This window comes from Setaria viridis, chromosome 9 (assembly GCF_005286985.2).
Source record: "Setaria viridis chromosome 9, Setaria_viridis_v4.0, whole genome shotgun sequence".
Lineage (NCBI taxonomy): Eukaryota > Viridiplantae > Streptophyta > Magnoliopsida > Poales > Poaceae > Setaria > Setaria viridis.
In genome coordinates, this window is record NC_048271.2 from 46,671,770 (window position 1) to 46,696,003 (window position 24,234).

Below are 24,234 nucleotides of genomic sequence, written 5' to 3' on the forward strand. Positions count from 1 at the left end.
CTCCGCTCCCGCTGGACCCGGAGGATCCCCGCCGGCGCCACTACCCCACCGAGCTCCCCTCCCCGGACCCCTCCTCCTCTCCCAGCCAGCGGTGGACCCCTATTCCTCCTCTCTTGGCCAACGGTGACAGCGCCCCTCTTCCTCTCCCGACTAGCGGCAACGGGGTTGAGCTTGGAGCGGTGCGGCTACAGTGGCAGCCGAGATCCTTCGATTACTGCTCGGAGCACGGATGGCGAACAACGCAGAGGCTTGTGGAGGTAGTTGGAGAGGTGGAGGAGACGGGGGCGCGGGCTATTGGGCTCCGGTGGCGCGGAGTTCTTGGCCGGCGGGCGTGAGGAGGTGGAGCTTCGGCCGACGGCAATGATGGGGGAGAAATCTTTTGATTTCCGCCTAGGGAGCAGACAGTGAGCAGCAAGAAGCGGTCGGGGAGGTAGCTGGGGAAGTGGCGCAGGCGTGGGTGAGGACTATTGGGTGGCGGTGGCGCACGGTCGAGGGATTTTGGCCGGCGGGGAGGAGCGGCGGTGTGCGGGCGAGGGGACGGGCTGCCCTGGTCGGCGAGCACGAGCAGCAACGAAGGGGCGGTGGCGGCCGGCGGGCGCGAGGACGGCCCCTCTTCTTTTTCTGCGGCGCCCCTCCTCCTCCTCTCCTAGCGGCGGCGCCCCTCCCTAAGCCCCTCCTCTCCCGGCGGAGTGCGCAGCGGAGCGAGAGGAGCCGAGAGATGCGACGTGGAGGTGAGGAGATGCGGCGCCCCTTCTTCTCCTCCTGGGCGCAAGCAGTAGCAGTAGGGGAGCCGCTCCATTTCCACCACTCGAGCGGGCGGCGGCGCGACTGGTTCTCACTAGCCTTTCCTTGCAGGCGCCAGGCGGGCCCCTCTGGCGATTTCCCTCTCCGTCCCCGCTCCTCTCATCCCCGGTGCAAGGTGCACGGGCGGAACTGCACGAGAGGGGTACTCTTGCTACTTTTTCCAAAAGCCACAGCTGTTTCACCAAACGGCTTTTCGATAACCCACAGCTCACAGCTCACAGCTACTTTTTTATAGCCCACAGCTCACAGCTATTTTTTCAAAATAGCTCAACCAAACACATCCTGAACCATATAGAGAAATCGGTCCTTTTGCTACAGGCATCAACTAATAAATAATTGACCTCTGCCTCGGTTGACGATTGTCAGTAATATCCGTGTGGATGGTGTTCTTATAGAAAGATAAAATATATCGTTCTGGTAGCAGTTATTTTATGCTTGGATGCTATTTGTAGAGGACAGTTGGCATAGCAGCCAATACATATACTTTTATAATCTTCCAAATGAAAATCTTAGCAACTAATTTGAATGCCCGATTATCTTATTGGGAATTGCAGTCAGCAAACCATTAAAGTATTCTGATTACACATTTTCTTATTTACACTGAGTAGACGCCAGAGCATATGGACACGTATGAATGTTTTACCTATAAAAATTTAATTATGCGGTTTACGGGTTTACTCTAAGGACAACTTTCTCTATATCAAATCCATACTACCTTGAAAATATTGAAACTTCTTAAATGTGAAATTTCTATTAGTTTAAAGTACAATCAAGCTCCAGCGATATACTAAGGAGGCGTTTTCTTCCACTAACTTATTTTTAGCACGTGTCACATCGAATGTTTAGATACTAATTAGGAGTATTAAACGTAGACTATTTAGAAAACCCATTACATAAGTGGAGGCTAAACGGCGAGACGAATCTATTAAGCCTAATTAATCCATCATTAGCAAATGTTTACTGTAGCAACACATTGTCAAATCATGGACTAATTAGACTTAATAGATTCGTCTTGCCGTTTAGATTCCACTTATGTAATGGGTTTTGTATATAGTCTACATTTAATACTCCTAATTAGTATCTAAACATTCGATGTGACGGGTGCTAAAAATAAGTCAGTGGAAGAAAACGGAGCCTAATTAAGACCACGTGTGAAATGTAACCGGTTACACTCTGTACTCTTTTTTTTTTTTGCGGAGTGTACGGGTTTACACTCCGGCATAAAAAATCTATATTTCTACTTGCAACCACATTTCGTTGTTTTTTCATATTACCATACATTGTTCAATAACGTCGACTGCTTCAGAATGGGCGTAGTGTAGCACGCCGATCCATCTAGGTAGTACGTAGTAAGTCTTGGGATTGGATCATTGGAAAGATTAATCAGACGGTGTGTTCATCTGTCAGATTTTAATGCGAACATTGGCCCAAGCAGAGCTTGGTGCAGTTCAAGCGTTTTGTGTTGTCAGGTTTTTGTAGCTAATGTATAACCAAGCAAGCATACATGATACATTTTGCGTAATAACACACGAGAAATGGTCGATTAGAAGCTGCTGGCCCAACGCTGTCGAGCTGAGTGAAAACAGACTGACAGATTCGCATCGAAACAAAAGAAAAAAAAATCGAATCTGAACAAAACAATATTGCACCAGCCGGGAATCGAACCCGGGTCTGTACCGTGGCAGGGTACTATTCTACCACTAGACCACTGGTGCTTTTGTGTGAAACGTGAAAGAAGGGGATTACCATAATCTGATGGAAATCATATATCGTCACATCATATCATATGCATCCACAACCATAACTTTCGGGTTAAATCATTCATTCGTTTCAATTCTGGAGAATGGAGTGTACAATCACATTAGCATGTGGTAACTAAACCAAAACCACTGTTGCATTATCAAAAAAACCAGCACAAGGCAGGAGGCCATACAGAATTACATGGATAGTTTGATGAGTGGTTCGGATCAAACTTTGCAAAATATTACTCTAGTACTGTTGCCTCTACCCCGGGCAGGAAAATAATACATCAACTTATCTGAAATGAAATACAGGGTACGGACAGATCTTTGTTAGACAGATTTTGACGCGCGGCACATCTCAATTCCCCCAAAGGACAGCTCTGGGGCACACAACAGCACAACAAATGTGTCCCGGCGCTGCATCTTCTGTCAGCTGAGCGAGTATGCTTCTGTGTAGAAGTACATTGACTTCAAGAAAAATACATGCCACTCCAAGAAATGTTCGGACTATTTCCGCCTTTCCTCATTCAACCTTTCGAAAAATGACTTTGAGGCCTCATACGTGGACCAACAAATCGCAGCCGCAGGTGCATGGAACAGCATTCTTGGCTTCCATCCCCTCATTATCCCAGAATATCCGTCTCGTTTTATGATTGTTCTAAACACATCTCCTATTGAGCTGCTTGAGAAGCGCTCACAGCCGCAGACACCCTGATCACCAAAGTGAGCGTTATTATCTTGAAACAGGCAGGTCAATAACATTAACAAAGAAAAACAAAACTTTTAGAAACAATCCATAGTGAAATTGAATATATGTGCCAAAAAAACAGAATGATGGTGATAGGTGCAGGCGTGCAGTATTTCCATGAAATAGGCAACTTCCAACTGAACCACAAACAAAGGGTTTAAGGGCACCATTGGGATTTTTTTTTCATGTTGATTACACAAAAGAGAAGGACTTTTATGGTTAATTAATTGTGTTTCTGCACTTGATGACTTTCCATAAGATTAGGAAATAGTACTACAATGTCAGTGTGCAATCAAGAATAAAACAACATGCAGTTAAAACAATATTCAAGCAAGGTCCCACTGGTCCATATGTTCCAGGAAAAAGCCTTTGAGGTTGTTGTTTTATGTTCCGTTCATGTGTATCCGCTTGTTCTTATAGCATCTTTAGGCTGGAGGAATCAGTCATGGAAACTCATGAGGGAGAAACAAGACAGGGAGGTCAAGGGGAACGCCGGTGTTTAGCAAAAATGGATAGCTTATTTTTAATGAGTAAAGTGCACCTGGACTCTAATAAATGTCCATGAATATCAAAGTGAGCACATGGATCCTTAAACTTTTCAAGTGATTCATCCCAAGTGAGAATCCAGGCCCTTAATTGGACCTAGAGTAAACCACTTGAAAAGGATCCAGATGCGCACTTTGATAGTTTATGAACTATGGGACAAACGGTGCAATCATAATAACTTCTTCAAACACACTGAAAGCAAATTCAATAAAAAAAGAGCCATGGCATACATGACAACCAGTCAAACAAACAGCATATCTCACCAGGACAGAAACAAACAAGAGAGCAGAGAGAGAACATGCAATCGGTGGAGACTGCAATCTAGAATTCCAATTTGTCGTCATGTCAAGTATAAACAGTATAGATGATAGAGGCCAGTCAAATGTGTCTGAAGGTTGCCCAGTAAAAATATGTGAAGCTCCAAAATAACTTCAAACTACAAAGTTGCTCATGTATGTAATAAATGATTTATACAAATTTCACTTCCCATTTTCAGCAAAAATTGCACGTCAGGTCTTGGCAACAGCTATACAGTGACAAACAATTATACCTGTTTCATTTGCATTAATTTCTCCTATTTTTTCAGCCAGAAGCGACAAGACACAAACTAGTCCTTATATAGACATCTGGCAATCCCTACAATCCAACTTAAAATCAAAGGTCAATCAATGATTTATACAAATTTCACTTCCAATTTTCACAAAAATTGCACGTCAGGTCTTGGCAACAGCTATACAGTGCCAAACAGTTATACTGTCCCGTTTACATTAATTTCTCCTATTTTTTTTTGAGCCAGAAGCAACAAAACACAAACTAGTCCTTATATAGACATCTGGCAATTCCTACAATCCAACTTAAGGTTCAATGGTTCACAAGAAAAACAATCCATTCATTTACAAATTCCAGAATATATAAGCCCATGACAACTTGCAATGCCCATAGCCAGTCCAAATTGGATTGGTAACAATTCAAAACTTGTACATTCAAGAACTGTTATTTGGAATAGGCAGCTCAGTAGGAGTTCTACAAGATGCTTCAAAATTTCTGAGCTTTTAGCATCTCACAGCCCAGTTTTGGCAGAACAAAAAAGGTTGCTTCCCTATGTCAGTAGGCCTCCATTCTAGTGCTATGGAGCATCCTGAGAACAGTAATCACCACTAGCAGATCGAAGGAACACAAAAGGCTACTAACTTTGCAGCGCAAATTATTTCCAATAATCTTGGAGATGAATAGGACAGCTAGACAGCATAAGAGATCCCTCCTTTTGGCGAGTAAGCCATCACGAACCACTCAAATCAGTTCCAATATTGTCGTGGATCATTAAAAATCACAGCTTTGGTCAGATCGCAAATCAAGTGCATAAGATCCTCACCTGGCACTGTAGCTGCGTCTTGACAACGTCGAACGGCGTGGTGACCGCCGCCGCAAGTGCTCCAGCTGCGGCCCCAGCCGTGGCGTGCACAGCGAGGGACTCCTCGTCGGCGGCCATGTCACCAAGCATCCGCTTGGCCGCCTCGTAGGTGGCGAAGTGGACTGCGGTGTAGGGCGCGTTCATGATGACGGTGGTCCGGTAGGACACGAAGAACGCGCCGGGCCCCTCGTCGCGCAGCACGGTGCGGATGCAGTGCCCGACGCCGGTATAGGGGCTGCTGGTGAGCTGCAGCCGCTGCTTGACCGTGTCCATGGGCGTGAAGACCGCGTCGCTGGCGATGGTCGCGAGCACCCCGGATGCGGCGTGCGCGGCGGGGTTGTTGGGGCCGAGGCGGTCGGTGAGGGCCGACTTGGCGAACTCGTACACGGAGAAGTAGACGGCGTGGGCGGGCCCGGCGCCGAGCGCCATGGCGGGGAGGCCCCGGTAGAGCGCGAGCGCGCCACCCTCCCCCGCCACGGCGTTGCGCAGGGCGGCCCCCAGCGACAGCGCCGGGCGGCAGGGTGGCGCGCCGGCCTGCATGTGGGTCTTGAGGGTGTCGACGGGGAACATCGCCGTGTGCTCGACGACGCCGGCGACGGAGCCGGCGAGCATGTACTGCCAGAAGCGGAGGCCGTCGTGGGTGGCCGCGGGGACGGCGGGGGCGCTAAGCACCGGCTTGGGCGGGGGCCCCGGTGGCGCCGCCGGCTCCTCGGCGGCGGCGGGCAGGAGCCGGTCGGGGGTGCGGTAGTCCGCAGCCATGGGGGGCGGCGGCTGCGGTAGGGCTAGGGTTTTGACCGGGTAGCACGGGGCGGAGCACGGGGAGCGCACGAGGAGGAGGAGGAGGAAATAAAGAGGTGGAGGGATTTGAGGGGGAGGAGGGTGTCGCCATTCAGCAGGAGGAGGGGAAGGGGAGGAAGAGGAGGCGGAGGTCAAATCGATCCCGGCGCATCCTTCTCGGCCCGTGTCGCAGTTTCTTCCCCAAGTTTTTTCTTGTCCTTCCCCAAGTTTTTTCTCCTCTCGGGGAATCCGTTCTTCAGTCCCCTGAAGGGGCACTAGGAAGATTTTTTTTTTTTTTTTGCATATTCCTTTGTTCCTCGATTGATTTGATTTAATTTGATGATGTTAGCAGGCCGGATCAGGAATCCGAGTTGTTTTGATATAATTTGGTTTACAAGCAGGAGAAGTTGCCTTTTGTTTCCAGCTGGAGAGATCAAGTCGGGGTCTGATTCTGATTTACAAATGGTGGGTGATTGTTTGTTTCCGGACGTTTTTTTGTATTTGGAAGGTTGACGCCTTTGTGAGTGGCATATTGGCATTCGCTTGGAAGAAACGGCAAGCAGAAAGGCAAGTCCAAGATGAGGATCTGCAGGTCAACCTGCAAAACTTGCAAGGATCTGTATGCCATCAACTTCATGATCTGAGATCATATGGTCCATCAGAGACAAATAACAAGTCAAGTGACACAGTAGGCCTGGTAGCAACTTGCTAATGCTGCATTGGTATGTGAGACTTATTGGATGTTCCTCCAGGAACTAGGGAGAAAAATATAGCATACGCAGCCAAGCACGACCCAGTGGTGGCCTGGTAGTTAGTGGTACACGTAACAGCCACTCTCCAAAAAGGGAAGGGCAAACAGACAAGCCACGAATTTGCAACCTGGCAAAGAGAAAATCTTATAATATAGACATTATCTGTAAAGGTTTAGAGATGCTACTCGTTCCTGATTTCTACAGATAGGCTAGGCACCCCATCCGTAACTCTTTTAGCCATGCGGGCATTCTCCAATTCGCAGCAGCAGGAATAGAATATAAAGCAGCACAACTAACACGGTGATAGTCTTAAAAGAAAAACTATAATGATAACCAATAGATTCTTGATATAAATAATCAACCATCATCAGGAATCAGGTTTTCTTTCTTTCCCGTCACTTTTGTTGTGGACGACAGCATGTCATTTTGTTAAGTACAAAAAAAACATCCCATTGTAGTTCTACCTCAGGTAGACTCTTAACAGCATACGATGACTTGTAATTGCACCACAAATGAACACTCCAAACAAGTTCACCCCAAAATGAAGGCCGTAGTGTAATTAACATTTGGGTAAAACAGAATAGAACAGACAAAAGAATGAGCAACCATCAAAATGTCACAGAAGCCATTATAGAGGAATCTGTCAATTCCAAGTAAGAAGATCTCATTTCCAATATACCATCACATCGGAATGGGGCATCGGCACCAGGGTCTAAAGCAAAGCGTAGCACAATTACACTACAGCAGTTCTGTTCAGGCGAAGCTATCTGGCTAGGTTCATATTCTGAAAACAACCAGTGCACAAAGATCATACTAGAGCGGAAACAAGAATATTTATCTATGCAAGAAAAGGAAGCTCCAAGTTGTTAAAGGAAGGCAACAAATGAACAATACAGAAATATAAATATTTAAGAGATTCCTACTTGCCTTACCGCACCAAAAATTGTCGCATTGATTTTTCTGAGCTAAAGGAATGGCAAGAAATTAAGCAAAATTACCATCCTTCCACGTACTAATTTGGTCCTTGGTCGTCTGCTCATGATAAAGTCGCATCACATTGCTTTCACCACGTTTACAAAGAGTGATTGATCCACCTACCATGAACATATTTCTAGCTATCAGAATTTTTATCTACAGAAAGTTGTGGCCAATGCCAGAAGACATGTGGCTTCCACATGTTATACTAGAACAAAGTAATAGCCTTCAATTGGAGGTCTCAATCTTCTCTTCTCTGTTGCCCATGCCCAGGTCACAAGCATCTAGTTGCTGAAAACTATCAGAGACTTAAGAGTTGCTTATCATTGCCCTCCTTTGGACAGAGAGATTGTAAGGTCATCTTCGTGACAAAGGTTACCAAGCAGAAAAGCTAAGAAAATTCATAACAAGACGTGCAAAAAAACACATTCAGTTTCATGGTTCCAAATTAAACCAATCATATGCACAATAACTTATGCATCTAGATAAACGTACTATCGTAGCCGTCTAAAAGGTGCAGGGATTTGCTCTACATCATTTGCAATAATTAACAAAGTGATGCTTTTGAGAGTGTACATCAACCTTGAGACACATTTGATGGCTGATGATAGTACATGTTCAAAGTGATAACAATTCATCAGAACTGTTGTTGCAAGGCATACAAATACTCCATCCCTTTCATAATATAAGTCCCACTTGCATTCCTAGGAAACAAAATGTTGAGTTAATGCAATATATTACATAGTAATATCATACATTCATACTTGTATCTATTAGATATCAGTAGATTCTCCATTTAACGGTAGTATTTTATTTTTACACCTTCCTCGGTGGACTAATATTTTGAAATGGAGGGATTAGTTTTATAAGGAAATGCAGTTCTGGAAAGGAAACCGGAAATAAATAGCCCATCACATTTGATTTGACTATTACTCGCATGGTGAGAAAATATTTATGTACAGAAATATTATCTAGTTCTACGTTTTAGTTCAGACCGATGTGTACATTATGTGAGTTTGAGAGAAAATGATTCCAAACTTACGAAAAATGAATCATAACCATGATGTCTGAATAATGATAGTGCAGGTGTGCTATGAGCACAACATTTCCACTTTGTGTGAAATAATAGTTGACCAGCAACTATTTGGGCCACCCCAAGGAAGTAAGAGAAAGAAAAGACACCTAATTACAGGTAATATATGAACCTGCTTATGGTAATTGCAATCACTATAGACTTTTAATTCCCAGTGAGAGTTCAATCAGATACTGCCCAAAACTAACACAAGGGATAAGATAAAGACAAAATACGGTACCTGGTTCCTTGGCAAAGATCAAAGATTTGTCCTGCCATTGAATGCATACATGTGTTTTAACTGTATGGCTGCCCATAAACTTTCTTCAACGCCACTTTCTCAATGGTTTGCAGGGGCATATGCGCCTAGACCATCTCTGTTATAACTTATGCGGCTTCTTGTTGCAGGAACAAACATGGTCTGGACGAAAGGATGAGCAAGCCATAAGGTTACATATCATGTATGATGTTACACAAGTAAAGGAGCTCTAGGAATTTTCAACAGAGACCTATAAGATGCCTAAATACCTTTTCCATTTTTTTTTAAAAAAACAGCATGTTTCTTATTGCTACTGCAACTAAATAAATACTGAAGACCTATGGTACATAGTTGCTAGAATTGAAACTTGTTTACAAGTATCAGTTACTTCTCACTGCACTCATCTTGTGAGAAGGTTAGCACTATATCATTAGTTCTGGATGTACTGGTAATTTACAGATGTACAGAGCAAATATGACATATAAATAAAAGAAAAGAGGGAACCAATGCAACAAAATCACTTGCATCAAGCAGCTTGCAATTGAGAAGAGACATCATTTAAAAGTGAATATAAACATTCCTTAAACTTACCTTAATTCGTCGGGGCAAACTGATCCAAAAATCCAGGTTTGGAATGGCCTAGAATATAAGAACAGAGTAAGACAAGAAGTGGTTTGAAAGGATTGATAAATAAATTGATGGAACAGGTTCATAAATTGACTGCTCACAGAAATATCAGGGCCAAGTGAGGATTGATACTTTATATCACAAAAAATTCCATACAAACGTTTAACGTTTTACAAAGGGCGTGCTATAATTTACATTTTTTATTTGTATTTTATTAATTGATATATTTATATTCTTTTAGTTCCTTTCTACTTCTCAGTTAGTTTCACCGTGTTGTTAAATTATATGCATTTCTTAAACAAACAATTAAAATGAGGGAAACCAGATGGAATATACAAATTTCCATGAAATCCAAGTAGAATGATCAAAGCGGTTATTTTCATAGCCACGTGGACCTTGTTATCTTCAAAACTGATCCTTATAATAGCAATCAATATTTTCGCTACTGCTACGTATCTACTAGAAATGCAAAGCTAGAATTGAATCAATTACGAGATAAAACTTTTGGTCCCACAACTTGAAGTTCGGTAAAACTTAAGTACAATTAAACATTTTAAGGCATTGTTTTGTCTCTAAACATTGGGCTCAGATAAAGTCTAAATTGAGGAGTTGGAATAACTCAACCTTTTTGGCAAAGACTAATACAAATTTTAACAAATATTCAGTAGAAGTTTTATTGAGCCAATTCCCAAAGCTGGGACCATTAATGAAAAATGACATAATACAAAAGTTGGGACAAAATGGTACTTCTCTCTACTGGTTTCAGAAAAAATATTCTTTACAATACCATGCAAGATGCATGCGCGCGCATGTGCACACACAGATGCATTTGTAGATGTATCTGTTTAGTGGGAGTTGAGTTAATGAGAATTTTCCTCTAACTCTAACCATCAAAGCTATGGACTGGAGCTTACAGATAAGAAACCGAGAAAGCTAATATTGTACTCCAAATAATTTGAAACAAAATGGATGAGGCATATAAACTGGCAGACTCTTGAAATACTAGATTTACCTCTACAGAATGAATGCCAAGGAAATAATATCTGTAAACTGCTCCAAGCAAAATGTACCCTCCAAGAAGGGACATAATTCTGCAGAAAAGCTGGATGTCAATCAGGCAAGAACTACCAAAAGAGAGAAAAAATTTGAAACTCTGCGAGCAATGAGAAATCGTATCATATAAGAGACTATAATTTTGTATTATAAAGAAAACAGGCACAATGGACTGAACTGAGGTGGTTGGAGGCTGGGGCTGTACACCCACAACTTCCAGTAGTTGAGCTAGACACAATTTCTTCCTACTGTAGTCCAATGGTCTAAGATAACAAATTCAAGTTTCATAACTATATACAATTAGAATAACATACGTTATGAACAAAGTGCCTAACCATCCCCAGCCACTTCCAGAAGCAGAAACAGATCTTGCACAACCAGAAGGGTGCTTAAATGTTGTAGCCTGTGAGGTACAATTATGTTAATGTCTTAGAAGAAAATATGTTGTAGAAAATTGCATCATTGCAAATTTTGTGTACCCACATAATCACAACGACCAGATACAACAAATTTGTCCGGTACCTGTGAATGGAAGGAAATAAAGCAGCAAGGTAAAATAAGAGGAGATAGAGAAACAGATAAAACATAAACTTCAAGGAGCTGTAAATGAAGGAATCTACTCACTTGGGCTACACTTGAATCACAAAGGACAGAAACAGAAATAGAACACTTTGGCGAGAACATCTTAACAACAATACCCTTTCGAGGATTACTCTCATCTATTCTCCCCCCAACAAAAAAAAATCATGTTAGTTCCACGCAGCAAAGATAGTTCTGAAAGAATTGTACGTCATTGTTACCAATTAGAGATATATGGGATTTAGATAGACTCCCAATGGTTGTGCAAACATCATACCCTGCAGACAGAAAAAATGCAGGTTACTTAATGCCCAGTAACCAGCGCCAACAGCAAAAGAGGACAATAGAGCAATTCCGATTGATATTTGAAAAATAAAATTTAAAATCATTTGAAAGATGCAAATGGGGAACCTGTTGTTCCACCAGTATCATTCCGGATCCACAATTAAGGATATAATAGGGTAAAAGGACTGCTGAAAACATAACCAATCAGGACTCAGGAGAGAAAAATGCTACCTCCCATATTATTTGACACAAGTGCACTACACTGGGTTCCACACCTCAATGGACCGCCGCAGTCCTATTATGGTATATAAATAGTTAGAACAAAACAGAATTAAAGTAACAAACGAGGAAAAAAATAGAATCTTTGACAACACTCAATGCAAAGGTACAGAGGAGCCTACATTATTAGAAAAATGACAGAGTTCCAAGCAATAAAGTATGTCCATGTGAGTGTGTGGTGCTGTATGGGTTTCCAGACCCTTTCTTCTTCTTAATATAATGATACGAAACTCTCCTGTGTGTTCGAGAAAAGAGAAAAAAAAGTAAAGTATGCCCATGCTATCACTACACCTATGATGCTGGTCCTTGACAAGGGAATTTATCACGGTGAAAATTCAGCTAACTGCAAACGTGCAGTGAAGTATGCACTTCTGATGGACAAGTGCAAAGTCTACCAGTGATAAAATGTCCCCTTTGGACCAATCATAATAAATACAGCTAATGAAGTTTCTATTGAAGCAGTGTCCAGATAAAGCAACACAGAAACAGACACAAGCATGAAAGTTACATGCTGATGTACAGGCATGAACACGCATGCTAATCCGCAAAGGAAATTCTAGGGGGGAAAAAATCTGAACAGCGTGCATTTAACTGATGAAATAGCTAGATTAAGGGAATACCTCACAATTAAGACACATCGGTGGGTCAAAGTTGAATAGCATTTCATCGCACAGCTGCACGCGTGGAACAAATAAAACCGTCATTAGTGGAACACCAAACCACAAAAGCTCCTTTTAGAAAATTCAAAAGGTCCATTTCAGTTATTTGCCAGCTTATCATATTAGCATTTCCAAATGTGGAAACTACACCTACATATGCAAACTACGATCACACAGAAAAGAGTATCCTATTTCAACCAACCTGGAACCAAAGTGTGGAATCATTCACAGCCACTTTGTAAAACCTGAAACACGAGATGGGAATTATTGCAGGACACACTCAACATAGGTACCGTAACACAACACATGCAATTCAAGATCCATTTCAAGATCTGTCAGGGCATCCTTCTAATTTCCAAAGGCTGCCCCTGCCGCCCAATGGGTTCGTAGGTCTTAGCTTCTAATTTCAGCAAGTAAGCCATGCATGCCACTTGCTTTTTAAAATGGAGAAGCAGGCCACGAATGCACAAATCTGTCGACTGTTGCGACACCGTGCTCGGGTACCGATATAGTTCGATATACTAACCAATCATTCCGCGTAACAAAGCAAGTGGGGTGAGGTAGTCAAAACTTCAGCAACGCCCAAACACAGGACGAGCATTTCGTCAAACACGAGACGCGCGGCTGCGCGGCCGCTGCGCACGAGGAGGCCCCGAGGTCACCGCGAAGCGCGAGGACGCCTCCTCGCCAATCGGTTCCTCAAAAAGGAATTTGCGCCAATCCCTGTCCCGATGGACGCAGAGGAAGTAGTAACCAATTTAAAGCGCACACTAGCAGTCGTAGGCGCGCAGTGGCATAGCTAGTCACGTACCCGTCCTCGCTGAGGACGCCGTGGCGGTGCGCTGGCGTCGGCGCCGCGAGGGCGAAGCTGTAGAGCGCTCCGCCCCGCTCGACGGAGAGATCGCAGGAGCCGCCTCCGCGCCCGCCTCCCGCCGCGCCAGCGAGGCCGCAGCTGCAGGCGGCCGCGAAGAGGAGCAGCAGCAGGAGCGGCGGCGGCGGCAGCGGCAGGCGTGGTCCCGTAGTCGTCGGCATTTCGCGGCGGCGGCGGCGTGACCGAGGATGCGCGGGAGCGTGTGAGGCTGTGAGCTCGTCTGTTTGGCGTTTGTTCCGCACCGGCACGCTCGGTGCTCACGTGGGACCCAACCCCGATGGCAAGCCAGCCAGCCTTCCTCGGCCGGCCGCGGGCAGCGTCCCCATCCGCCCTGCGGCGCGGCCCGCACCGCTCACGTGGTGCTTGCCGCCGCGGCCTGTGTCACAGACAGCGCGGGCCCGCCGTAGCTGGCCTGATTGTCGTCGTTCCGCGCGGCTGCGAAAGCGAATCCGATGATCGAGTCCGGCCGACCTCAGCCCCGCGGCCGCCGATCGATGGCGAGAGAGAACGGGCTGGTAAGATAACCCAGAACTGAATCGCTATGGCACCCACTTTGTGGTAAAGATTAGTGCACTGTAACTAGCGTCGGTTTTGGAAGTGATTATTCTGTGATTCGCCGTGTCAAAAGGCCACCCGATCGTTTGCGGTTTAAGATCGTGTCAGAATGTTAATTGGACGCGTAGCGTAACCTGTTAGTTACACAATTTTGATTTGCCAAGTTCACAATCACGAAATAGTAAGATTTCCAACTGTTTCCCCGAAAAAAAAAGAATTTCAACTGTTTATTTATCTCGGCAAGGCCGCTCAGGTTACACAAAACCCGGAGAAGACGCCGTCACCAGCCAGTCTCACGAGAACCTGACCACCGCTACTACTTCCGCAAGCATGGGCGTGGACACGATCGAGCCACACCACGATCAACGGTGCACCGAGGCGCTCTTCCTTCCCTCCACAGCAGCGACGCTCTCGCGTGCAGCAACGCCGTTGGCGGCTGCGGCAGCACGCTGAGGCGGCGACGCGCCATTCTGCCCGCCGCCGCTGTCGTCGCCGGCGTCGCAGTATCCCTTGAGCATGTCCCCCTCCTCGGGGGTGAAGCCGATGACGGACAGCATGGCGTCGGCGGCCCAGCAGCTGTGCTCGACGACGCGGATGGCGCGGCAGCACCCGGGCCCCAGGTACGCCTCGCCGTTGAGGAGGTACAGGATGATCTCGCCCGTGCACGACTTGATCTCCACCAGCGCCTCCCAGCACTGCTGCGACCCCTCGCCCTGCAGCCGCTCCACCAGGCCGGCCACGGCCGGCGCCGAAGCCGGCACGGGTGCGGACGTCGCCGTCGACAGCGGCGATGGACGGTGCGAGGCCGCCGTCGCGGCGAGCAGAGCCAGGCAGGAGAGCACGGCCAAGGGCATGTCGGGGAAAGCCATGGACGATGGTGGTGGTGCTGGCTAGCGATGCGCTGATTGTTTGTTGTGCGACGTCTGTGGGAACCTGAGGCTTGCGGCCGTATTTATACGAGATGAAAGCAGTAAGCTAAGAGACGCAGGCAACGAAAAGGCTTCAGTTTCAGAAATCAAATGGGCACATTCATGGGAGCATAATCCAGGGCGCCGCCATGGCTCGCGAGCGTTCCTCTTCCTCCGTGCCTCCGTCCCTTCCCCTCCCACCCCACTTTCTCAATGTTCACATTCACAGGTAGAAAAACTGGAAGAAACATTGCACAAATCTTGTTGTTGATTGGGTAATTGGACTAGAAGTCCCTGATTGCACGTGCCCAATTATCTCAAAGTGCACGCGTCCTGATTGCGCGCGCTACTTCCGTAAACAAATCCGACTCGGAAACGGACCGCCTCTGTCCGAAGCAGAGCCAGAGCCGGACCGCCCCCGTTATATATGACGTCCGCCAATGCAGTCAGCTTGATTCCAGCGATCCGCCGCCATGTCGGACCCCGTACCGGCCGCCCGCCGGTTCTCCGGCGGCCCTCCTGCCTGGGTCTTTCCGGAAGAATTGGCGTCTTTCGGCGACGTCAGGAACGCGACGACCGCGACGGGCGTGACGAGCGCCGGGCGCGCCGTCGACGTGACCTTCGAGCTCGTCGATCCGCCGGGGGTCTCCCGCTGGTTCGTCCACTGCCCCGGCCTGGAGGAGGATCGCGGCTTCAACGGGAGCCCCCAGATCCTCAACGCCGCCGGGGCCCTCGTCGTCATGCGCATGCTCTTCATCGCCCGCCGCGGCCGCGTCATCGACTACTTCGTCTACCGAGCCGGCCCCTGGTGGCCGTCGCTGGACCTGGTCCCGGGCCCTGCCAAAAGGTCCTCTTCCCCAAACAGGTAGGCGTCGTACCCCGGCCGTGCCGGACTACCCCGTGGTCTTCCCCGTCCAGCGGCTGGATCCTAGCTTCAAGCTCGAGATCTTCATCTTCTCGTCGGAGACCCGGGCGTGGAGCTCTAGGGTGGCCACGTTCTCGTGGGACGAGGAGACGACCTACGACGAGGAGCTGATGCACACACCTACTAAGGCCGTCGCCGCCGGTGGTGGCTCGTTGGCATGGATCGACCTGCGCGGCGTTCTTTGGGGAAAGCGTCCTAACCCCATTTAGTATACCATTTAGTATAGGTTGTGAAAAAATTCGGTACGGGGGCCTTAGTACTGGGTCAAATAATTAGGGGTTACGTGGAGAGCTCCTGGTGAACTAGCTGTTAGAACCATATTAGTACCGGATCAAAAACCAACTGGTACTAAAGATTAGGAGCAATGCACAGTTTTTCAGCAGCGTGTGCGAGTGGCTCGACGACGGGCAGCCTGTGCTGCGGCTGATCCAGTGGCCCGTGCCGCCACCCCGCGACGTGCCCTTAGACATAGCCTCTCCTGTCGAGCTCCGGGACGCAACGATGAGCAATGGCGTGATCAGGTTTGTGGAGCTGCAGCTCCGTTACGGCGATCATGGTTGGACGGCGCCACCGGCGATCATGGTTGGACGGCCACCGTATGGAAGAGGGAGACCAGCTCAGTCCACCGGGGCATCAGTCTCAGGGCTGACACGGACAACATCTTCGCTGCCGACTCGAGGAGCTCGGCCTCTTGCCTACTCCGGAAGATTCCGGACAACGACGGGGTGAACGAGCTAGCAGACTTGAAAAAGTTGGTCAGTGCTACACCCAGGCTGAGCTTGCAAGACGAGGATGTCGTGTACATCGAGGCCAGGACTAGGATTAGGCCGGGCGATTCCAAATCGTCGTTGCTGCTTACTGTTAACGCCACGGAGGAGAGGCTGGAGGCAGCCGAGCAAATCACATTACGTCTGCGTCTATCTCGACGTACCTTCTCAAGGTTTCTTGATGCCAGTCCAGCTTGTGAGTGAGCCATTCGATCAGTAGTCCGTGTCACCGTGCGACTAGCTGTTGTTTGTCGAGCAATTCGTGTTGCATTACGGTTGTTGTTTTTCATCTTGTGGTTTCTTGATTGATGCTACTTGGTTTACCATTCAACTACTTCCATGAATCGAATCTGTCTCCTGTTCAATTGTTGATGCGTAATTCATATTGTACGTCAACCAGGCGTGCCTTGTATATGGTGTAATGTCCGATAGAGCTCTACTGTGCCATGTGTTTTGCCTCGGTGACCATGTTCTGGAAAATGCAGCCTCCCACTTGACATGGCGACTAAAACTGAGGAACGATGTTCAGGGACGTGTTGTTTGCATCGATCTTGAGAATTCAGTAGATTGTGTGACGGTTTTGTATCTCAGTGGGTAAATTAGATGCACACAAACAGCTGAGGGTCATGTAGCCTAATTTCCAGTTGCATGCTTTAAAACCTGGATATTTTGGTTACGATTGCTATTACATCTAGTATTTTCAGAAAGCAAACACCTCATGTTGGGAAGAGTACGCTTCTGACATAGGGCTGCAAATAGGCATTATTCATCAACACTATGCCCGTGTCCCGGGAAACCACAGAACAATGATACAAGGCATCTCAGCATCTGTGTCTGTTTATTTCTAAAACGCAGTCCCAGCTCACAGCTGTTGATTACCCTACCAGTGCCGTCTGGCTCTCCACCCAAACTGCACGGTTTCACTTACCACATGTAGCGCCTTCTGTTTACGTTGCACTGAATGTTATCTGTGTTTTTACAAGTTATTAAGCGCATAACTTGTAGTGAAATTAAGTCTAAATGCATAACTTGCAGCGCCTTCTGCTGTGGACCTTTTTAGGATATAGTGAAACCAAGATTGCATTCTCATGAAATGGGTATATTACCAAGTTCAGATTTTGAACAAGAGAATAGCTGCTGTTGTGAGTTGGCCCGACTAACTTAAGACTCAACCCTTACATTTTGACCAAACCTCCCAATTCAGATAGGCACAGTCCTCCAAGAAGTAGGACATCAGAAATTGTGGACCGAGAATTTGGAGTACATGCAACAAAAGGCCCAAAGAAACAGTTGTTAAGGCTCAATTTGGTCTCAAAGACAACGGTAAGCAGCTACATCAGACTATAAACAGAATGCATAACCATAAAACTACTAATCGAAACGTGGCCAATGTTAGGTGCAAAGAAGTGGCAGCAGAAGTCCGAATTGCAAGAGGAAACAAGCAATTGTCGACAGATGGATCAACGGTGGTTATCAACCCTAGGCCATTGAAGTTGCAACTGTCCTCACTCTGATCATGCTGTTGGTAGTAGTTGTTGAACGCATATGACACATTACCAGGCCAGCCGAGTCCAGAGCAGGAGCCACCAGGTAACAGAGCAGTGCAATCACCATTGGAGCAAGCTGCAGAAAAACTGGAAGAAATATTGGAGAGGTCCTTGTTGTTGTCAAGCACACACCATTTTGATGGAACGTAGTTCACATCAGGGGCATTTTTGAGAGGTTTAGGACCTTGACCTATGTTGGCATAGTACTTTGCCTGGCCATCAAAGGTGAAAATGCCGTGGTGTCTTTCATAACCTCCACTTGCCGTATTCCGTTGATCTTCATCTAGAAGGCTGAAGAGATACGTTTCAATTGGAGGCACTTTAGGGCGAAGTGGAGTTCCAGACTTTTTAGCAAGGTGGTTGACTAGGCCAGTCATGAACGATTGAGCAATAGCTGCAGTTGCATTCACAGCTCCATCTGTTGGCCATCCTGCTCTCCCGACAATGATGTCCATGTCACCGTAGCCAGCTTCAGTTAGAGCAGTAACCAGAGCATCTATGCTTGCATCAAAGTAGTTGTCATACTTGTTTTGACCATCTTTTACTGGATGTGACATTAGTTGGAAAAGGTAATAGTCCAATGACAGATTCTTGTGCTGTTGAAAGCTTAAAAATGGATTCAGCTCGACCATAAATGGTGAACTATTGTTAGTAAGAAATGAGAGGAGTTCTGCCATGGTCTTGTTAACATCAGGTCTGAAGCTAGCTTTTGAAGGCAGCACAGATGCATTCTGGTATGTGTCAACACTGCAGGGTACTACCACCTTGATCTTGCTAGATACCTTTGCAGCAGTCAGCGCTTTTTTAATATTTGCTGCTGCAGGAACCACGTAGGGCTGGAAATGTTGTCCATGACTCATAAGAAATGGCTCATCCCCAACAGAAATATATCTGTAAAGTCGATTTGCTTGTCAGAAAAAAATAGATAATATCCCAAGGCACAATAATAACTGAACTGTGACATAACTGCATGTACAAAACAAACTACACAGTATTACTTAAATCCAGGATCCCCTAATTTACTCAATGAAGAATAGCAAAGTGCAACAGAAAATATTCACCCATGTGGAAAGTTGTAACTAAAGAACTAGGGATACATTCACAAAATGTTACCATTGAAAAAAGCTGCTCTTCGAATCGATATATTCCACCTCCCATTATTTACTTACTAGGTATAGAGACAGGTCCTTGTATCATCTCCCAACTACATTCACCAAGACGAAACCCGAACAAACAAGAGGGTCTGAAACTTAGTAAGAAAATAAAATTGACCAGTACATCAACACTAACATGTGCAAACTCTTCATATGATTTCAGTTAACAAAAGAGTGCCTAGAAATGAAATCCCATACATATGCACAACCATAATGCTGAAGAAAAGCTAGTTAATTAGAGCAATATATCCCGTCTTCCATGTAGATTAATCAGCCATCAGCATTACTTAGTTAAACCATAGAATTCAGGCCAAAAAATACATCACATTTTTTCCACGACATCCACAGGATCTAACCCTCTAGAAATATAATGAAGATCAGACATGGTTAACTAGGATATCAGGTAGAGAGTAAAAGGGTCAAATTTTGCTAATCAAGTATTCAAGTCAACTGGAGTCAATAGTGTCCAATCGCCCTTTCTATGTCAACATAAGAATTTGGTCAACTTAAACCATAATTTAAGGCTCCTTGTTCTTTTTTTTAAAAAAATGCACTAGTAAAAGAACCATTATTTCCCAACCATTTCAGGACCTGAAGTGGCGAATAGAAATCTTGCAACGGAAGGGAGTTCTTACTCGAACCGAACGCTGGAGGCGTAACGGGTGATGTTATCGTGGACCCAGGCGGCGGCGGCCTTGATTGAGGAGGCGAGGGGTCGGAGGAGCGCGTCGGGTACCCCGACGGTGACGGCGACGCCGGTGCCCGCGAGCGCCGAGAGCGCGTCGGAGGAGGCGGCGGCGAGGCGGACGCGCGGGACGGAGTTGGGGAGGAGCAGGCCCTGCACGACCCGCGCCGCCGGGAGCGGGTGGGAAGACGCGAAGCCCCAGTTCACGCCCACCGCGGAGGCCGCCGGTGGCGGCGCCACGGCGAGGAGTAGCGGGAGGAGGAGGCCAGGTACGAACGGCGGCAGCGGGCGGCGGCGATTGGACGGCATTGCCTCGTGTTCCGTGTGACGCTGCAGGGCCAGCGGGTGTTGTCCCTAGACGGTAGTGCCGCTGTACTGTTGCGGGAGTCGGGGCAGTCGACTAGCCGTAGCCGAGTTCCTTTTTTCCCCTGGCAAATCTAAAATAATCACAGGTGACAAGTTCGTATCTAAACTGATTACATGTGATAAACTTCGTCTGAAATGCAGGAATACGAGATTTCAGGAAGAGGATCAGGTGCAGTTCATCTTGCAACTGAAGTTACGGACTGCACTTAATCTTGTCGATCGATTTTCCAACGCAATAGATGGAGACGACTCCCGTTTCGTAGTACTAGAAGACATCCTGGCATGAACACAAACAACGTAAGCTCAGGAGCTGCATCTCCGAGAGACCATATATTTTTGACTCTCTAGCTAACTTGTAAAAAAACTCTACCTTTACCTCTCTTGACAAAAAATTTCTCCATATTAAGTTGCTCATTCCAACGTACTATCTATTTCCCACTTTCCAATCCCAACCATCCACTCCATTTCGCACAATGACAAACTCTTTGCCATGGAACTCACATTTGTCAAGCGAAATCCCAACCATCCACTCCATTTCGCACTGTGACAAACTCTCTGCAATGGAACTCACATTTGCCAAGCCAAATGGGATGACCATCCAGTTGCGTGATTTTCTAGCACACTTGCTAAGTGATTTTCTAGGAGACTTGCTAAATTTTAGCTTAGCTTGCTAAATTTTAGCTTGGCGAGGGAGATAGGAGTTGCTCTAACCAGATAGGATTCCTTATCACGAGACAAGGGGCAAAACGTCTTCGAATGAATACATGTAGAAAAGCAGATGCGGCGAATTAACAGAACTTGTGTATAAGAACGAACTTTGTTTCACTTCCAAGAAAAATTAGGTGCTGCTCAACCAAAGTAGAAGCTTTCCCGACATCAGCTGAACCCCAAAACATGAATACCGCAGGTTTCAGTGAATTCACAGGGGGATCAGCCACAAAAGGCCTAACAAAAGAACTGCTTCCAAACAGGACGTCTTAGATCTTAGCTGGTGCTATACAGCAAATCTCATCCAAACCAACCAGAGGAGACTTAATACGCCGTGACTCCGGAATTTGTCAGGTCAACGTCGCCCATTCCTGTGTCTTCCTCCTCTTCACTGTCATCATCACCATCAACCTCAGCATTTTGCTCCATCAGGGAATCAATCTGGTCCAGGAATAGCTTGTCTTCCCGCTCACTCACCTGTTTTCAAAAAAGTATGCACAACATTAGTTTTCAGAACCTGCATTTGGAAGATAACTAGCTTGCAAAAGAATCAGCAGATGTAGAAAGGAACTTACAGCTCTTGGTGGTTCCTTCACTACCAACTTTCCCTTGTATTTTTCAATCTCTGCTGTACAAGCCTTGATTGCATCAGTGAGAACTGAAATTCCTTGGTCCTGTTCAAAGGCAGTGCAAAAAAGACACAATCATCATTATTTTCTGGATGATAAAGAGACAAGCCCGTAACCACAATACTAGGGTCAAAACTAAGAATAACATATAATAAATTGCAATATATCGGGGTAAATGTGTAAAACAAATGTCGCATGCCCACACAGAAGGCAAACTAAACAAGCAACACAAAATATCATTCTCAATTACCATCAACGATCATTCATACAAGTTAGCATTAGTTAAAAATGAAGGCAAAGAATTGTGGAATACATTGATAAGAATTAAGAACCATGAAAAGTCCGGAATCTGGCAAGGCTGCATTATAAATTTGACAGCTTACTGGTCACTGCATTATGTGAAATGCAACTCCAGGAAAAAAAATTAACTAGTATATCAGGCCCTTTTTCACAATGAAAAAGGCACAATACTAAAAATACAAGAAAACAAAACAAAATAGAACAGGCACCACAATAATGGTTGGCAGGCCACAGCTATAATTAGCATCATATAAGTGCAATCTGGAAAGTGATGCAATTGAATCTATCTTCCAGAATAGTCAAGGATCAATTGAAACACGCACTCTTGATCTCAACAATGTGCTTCAATAAAATTTGTAATCACATATTTAAGGAGAAATGGAGAGCCTTTATCACAGATGAAACTTTATCTAATAGCTCAGCTTATAACAAGTAACCCACATGAAATAAGTACTGAGAAAATACCAACCTTGTCAAGAGTCTGTGTGGTCAGAACATAAAGTGGAGGAGCAACTAGCTTAATCTTCACAGGACAGTTATCATTGCCAGAGGCTTCAGCTTTCTTCATGGCTTGCTGCAAATACAGGTACAATTAACTTTTGCAAAGACGTACGTCAAATCATAATAGCAGCAACAGGTGTAAAAAATAGAACCTTAATGTGGAGCACTCCATCAAACTGGAAGCATTTCATCTCCACATCAGCACGGATCTTGAGTGGCTGTGGAGTCATCCTCCTCCTTATGTTCTTCACCAGAGAATCCTTAACCTCAGGGGTGACAGCAGGCACCACCTTAGTCACCTGCCAGTAATTTTAAGCACATCCTTGTCTCAAAAGTTTCTATGCAAATACATCTAGAGAAAATTCATAATACATTTCAATAACAATGTATCAGACTCTTCAGCAACATCATCCTAAAGGACATAAATATAACACATTCAACTAAATGTGCCAAATTTGGCAAATGTTTGCCTATATGATAAACTAAACACAAAGCCAATCACCAAAACCAAGCTATACCACTGTCTATCAACTGTTTGGAAATCCAACTAGATATTTTTAATGATCATCACTAAATGTAATGATGTTCAAAGTTCAAACAACTTAACTAACCATAGGCACGACTATCCAGGTTGCAATGGTGAATGTTAGGTTGACAAGGTTTATTTTTGAAATAACAGATGTCAAGCATAGAAAGCCAACTAATCATCTCAGCATTATTAACACACCAGCAGCCACAAAGCTGGGATTATACATTTAGCAGAAAAGTTTCATATGGGGGAAAATCAACAAAGAGGCCGCACCGTCTACAAACTACTTACAGCTCCAAAAGACTATCGAGGAACTGCTGCTCTAAGTTTCTTAAAGTAATAGTTGATTATCCCACGAAGACGTCCGATCATAAAGGTAAACATGCACAAACGAGAATAATGTTTATCTGGGGTATATTATCAGTCTATGACAACCGGAGCATCGAAATAAAGCAGTCATCTGGGCATATGACGCCTGGTCACGATTGTGATTTGCAGGTTGAGAAAAAAGAATTAACCTCCTGGCCATCTGGGCCGGTCTCCTTCTCTTCATAGGTCAGTGCGTCGAGGATGGAGTCGGGGTCGGCGACGATGAGCTTGAAGGCCTCGAAGGCGTGGCCGTACTTGCGGTAGAGCGGCCAGCCAATGCGCTGGTAGAGCGGCTCGAGGTCGATCTCGAGCGTCTCGGCGACGTGGCGCATGATGGAGTGCACGAGCTTGGACTTGTTGTACCTGTCCTCGCAGGAGTGCGCCTCCTCCTCGGAGACACGGCGCTTGGAGAGGTCGATGTAGCCCTTGTCGCGGTCCACACGGAGCACGATGGCGGGCTCCTGGCGGCCGACCTTGATGAGGGAGGAGATGGAGCGGATGCGGCGCCGGGAGAGCTCGGAGAAGAGGATCATGCCCTCGATGTTGTTGTACTCGAGCAGGGACACGTACGCGCCCATGTCGGCGATGTGCTTAACCTGGATCATCACGGCCGCGTCCACCTCCGGGAACCGCGGCTCGTACATCCGGCACTCGAGGTTCGGCATCTTCGCTGGCGGAGGGGTGGGTCTCGCCGGAGCTTCGGTCGGAAAACGAGGGGCGGCGGATCTAGGGTTTGCTTGGGTTTTGGAGAGACGGCGGCGGCTGGGGTGCGGGCTGAGGAGGATGCTTGGTGTTGTGCTTGGGAAGGGAACTGAACGAATCGAACGGCCACGCGATGGATCGGGTGATATC

The 24,234-nt window shown here is 46.2% G+C and overlaps 5 protein-coding genes and 1 non-coding gene across 7 annotated transcripts; all 6 read right to left on the minus strand.

The window, feature by feature from the left end:
- Nucleotides 1–2,448: 2,448 nt before the first annotated feature.
- On the minus strand, nucleotides 2,449–2,519 carry TRNAG-GCC (transfer RNA glycine (anticodon GCC)). The gene has a single exon. It is a non-coding gene; the product is annotated as a tRNA-Gly (tRNA).
- Nucleotides 2,520–2,680: 161 nt separating this feature from the next.
- On the minus strand, nucleotides 2,681–6,266 carry LOC117838534 (uncharacterized). Its single transcript, XM_034718595.2, has 2 exons — nucleotides 5,213–6,266; nucleotides 2,681–3,257 (listed from the first exon to the last, which is right to left on the minus strand). Exons 1-2 carry the CDS (start codon nucleotides 6,008–6,010, stop codon nucleotides 3,054–3,056), a joined length of 1,002 nt encoding a protein of 333 aa, XP_034574486.1. The 5' UTR covers nucleotides 6,011–6,266; the 3' UTR covers nucleotides 2,681–3,053.
- Nucleotides 6,267–7,816: 1,550 nt separating this feature from the next.
- On the minus strand, nucleotides 7,817–13,732 carry LOC117838536 (uncharacterized). Of its 2 annotated transcripts, none has more exons than XM_034718597.2 (12): nucleotides 13,380–13,732; nucleotides 12,771–12,813; nucleotides 12,530–12,583; nucleotides 11,862–11,925; nucleotides 11,567–11,623; nucleotides 11,391–11,485; nucleotides 11,250–11,288; nucleotides 11,081–11,169; nucleotides 10,726–10,804; nucleotides 9,678–9,725; nucleotides 9,069–9,248; nucleotides 7,817–8,046 (listed from the first exon to the last, which is right to left on the minus strand). In XM_034718597.2, the coding sequence occupies exons 1-11, from the start codon at nucleotides 13,598–13,600 to the stop codon at nucleotides 9,168–9,170; spliced, it is 870 nt and encodes a 289-aa protein (XP_034574488.1). In that variant the 5' UTR covers nucleotides 13,601–13,732; the 3' UTR covers nucleotides 7,817–8,046; nucleotides 9,069–9,167. The 2 variants fall into 2 exon arrangements, with proteins under 2 accessions (XP_034574488.1, XP_034574487.1); XM_034718596.2 differs by having other exon boundaries at nucleotides 7,817–8,459; nucleotides 13,380–13,729.
- A 469-nt stretch (nucleotides 13,733–14,201) lies between these two features.
- Nucleotides 14,202–15,091, minus strand: LOC117835750 (uncharacterized). The gene has a single exon (XM_034715077.2). It carries the CDS (start codon nucleotides 14,861–14,863, stop codon nucleotides 14,357–14,359), a length of 507 nt encoding a protein of 168 aa, XP_034570968.1. The 5' UTR covers nucleotides 14,864–15,091; the 3' UTR covers nucleotides 14,202–14,356.
- Nucleotides 15,092–17,834: 2,743 nt separating this feature from the next.
- Nucleotides 17,835–20,985, minus strand: LOC117837255 (glucan endo-1,3-beta-glucosidase 9). Its single transcript, XM_034716849.2, has 3 exons — nucleotides 20,723–20,985; nucleotides 19,931–20,623; nucleotides 17,835–19,032 (listed from the first exon to the last, which is right to left on the minus strand). Exons 2-3 carry the CDS (start codon nucleotides 20,287–20,289, stop codon nucleotides 17,931–17,933), a joined length of 1,461 nt encoding a protein of 486 aa, XP_034572740.1. The 5' UTR covers nucleotides 20,290–20,623; nucleotides 20,723–20,985; the 3' UTR covers nucleotides 17,835–17,930.
- A 140-nt stretch (nucleotides 20,986–21,125) lies between these two features.
- On the minus strand, nucleotides 21,126–24,208 carry LOC117837257 (eukaryotic translation initiation factor 2 subunit alpha homolog). Its single transcript, XM_034716852.2, has 5 exons — nucleotides 23,532–24,208; nucleotides 22,637–22,783; nucleotides 22,453–22,557; nucleotides 21,630–21,728; nucleotides 21,126–21,531 (listed from the first exon to the last, which is right to left on the minus strand). The coding sequence occupies exons 1-5, from the start codon at nucleotides 24,045–24,047 to the stop codon at nucleotides 21,379–21,381; spliced, it is 1,020 nt and encodes a 339-aa protein (XP_034572743.1). The 5' UTR covers nucleotides 24,048–24,208; the 3' UTR covers nucleotides 21,126–21,378.
- Nucleotides 24,209–24,234: the final 26 nt, after the last annotated feature.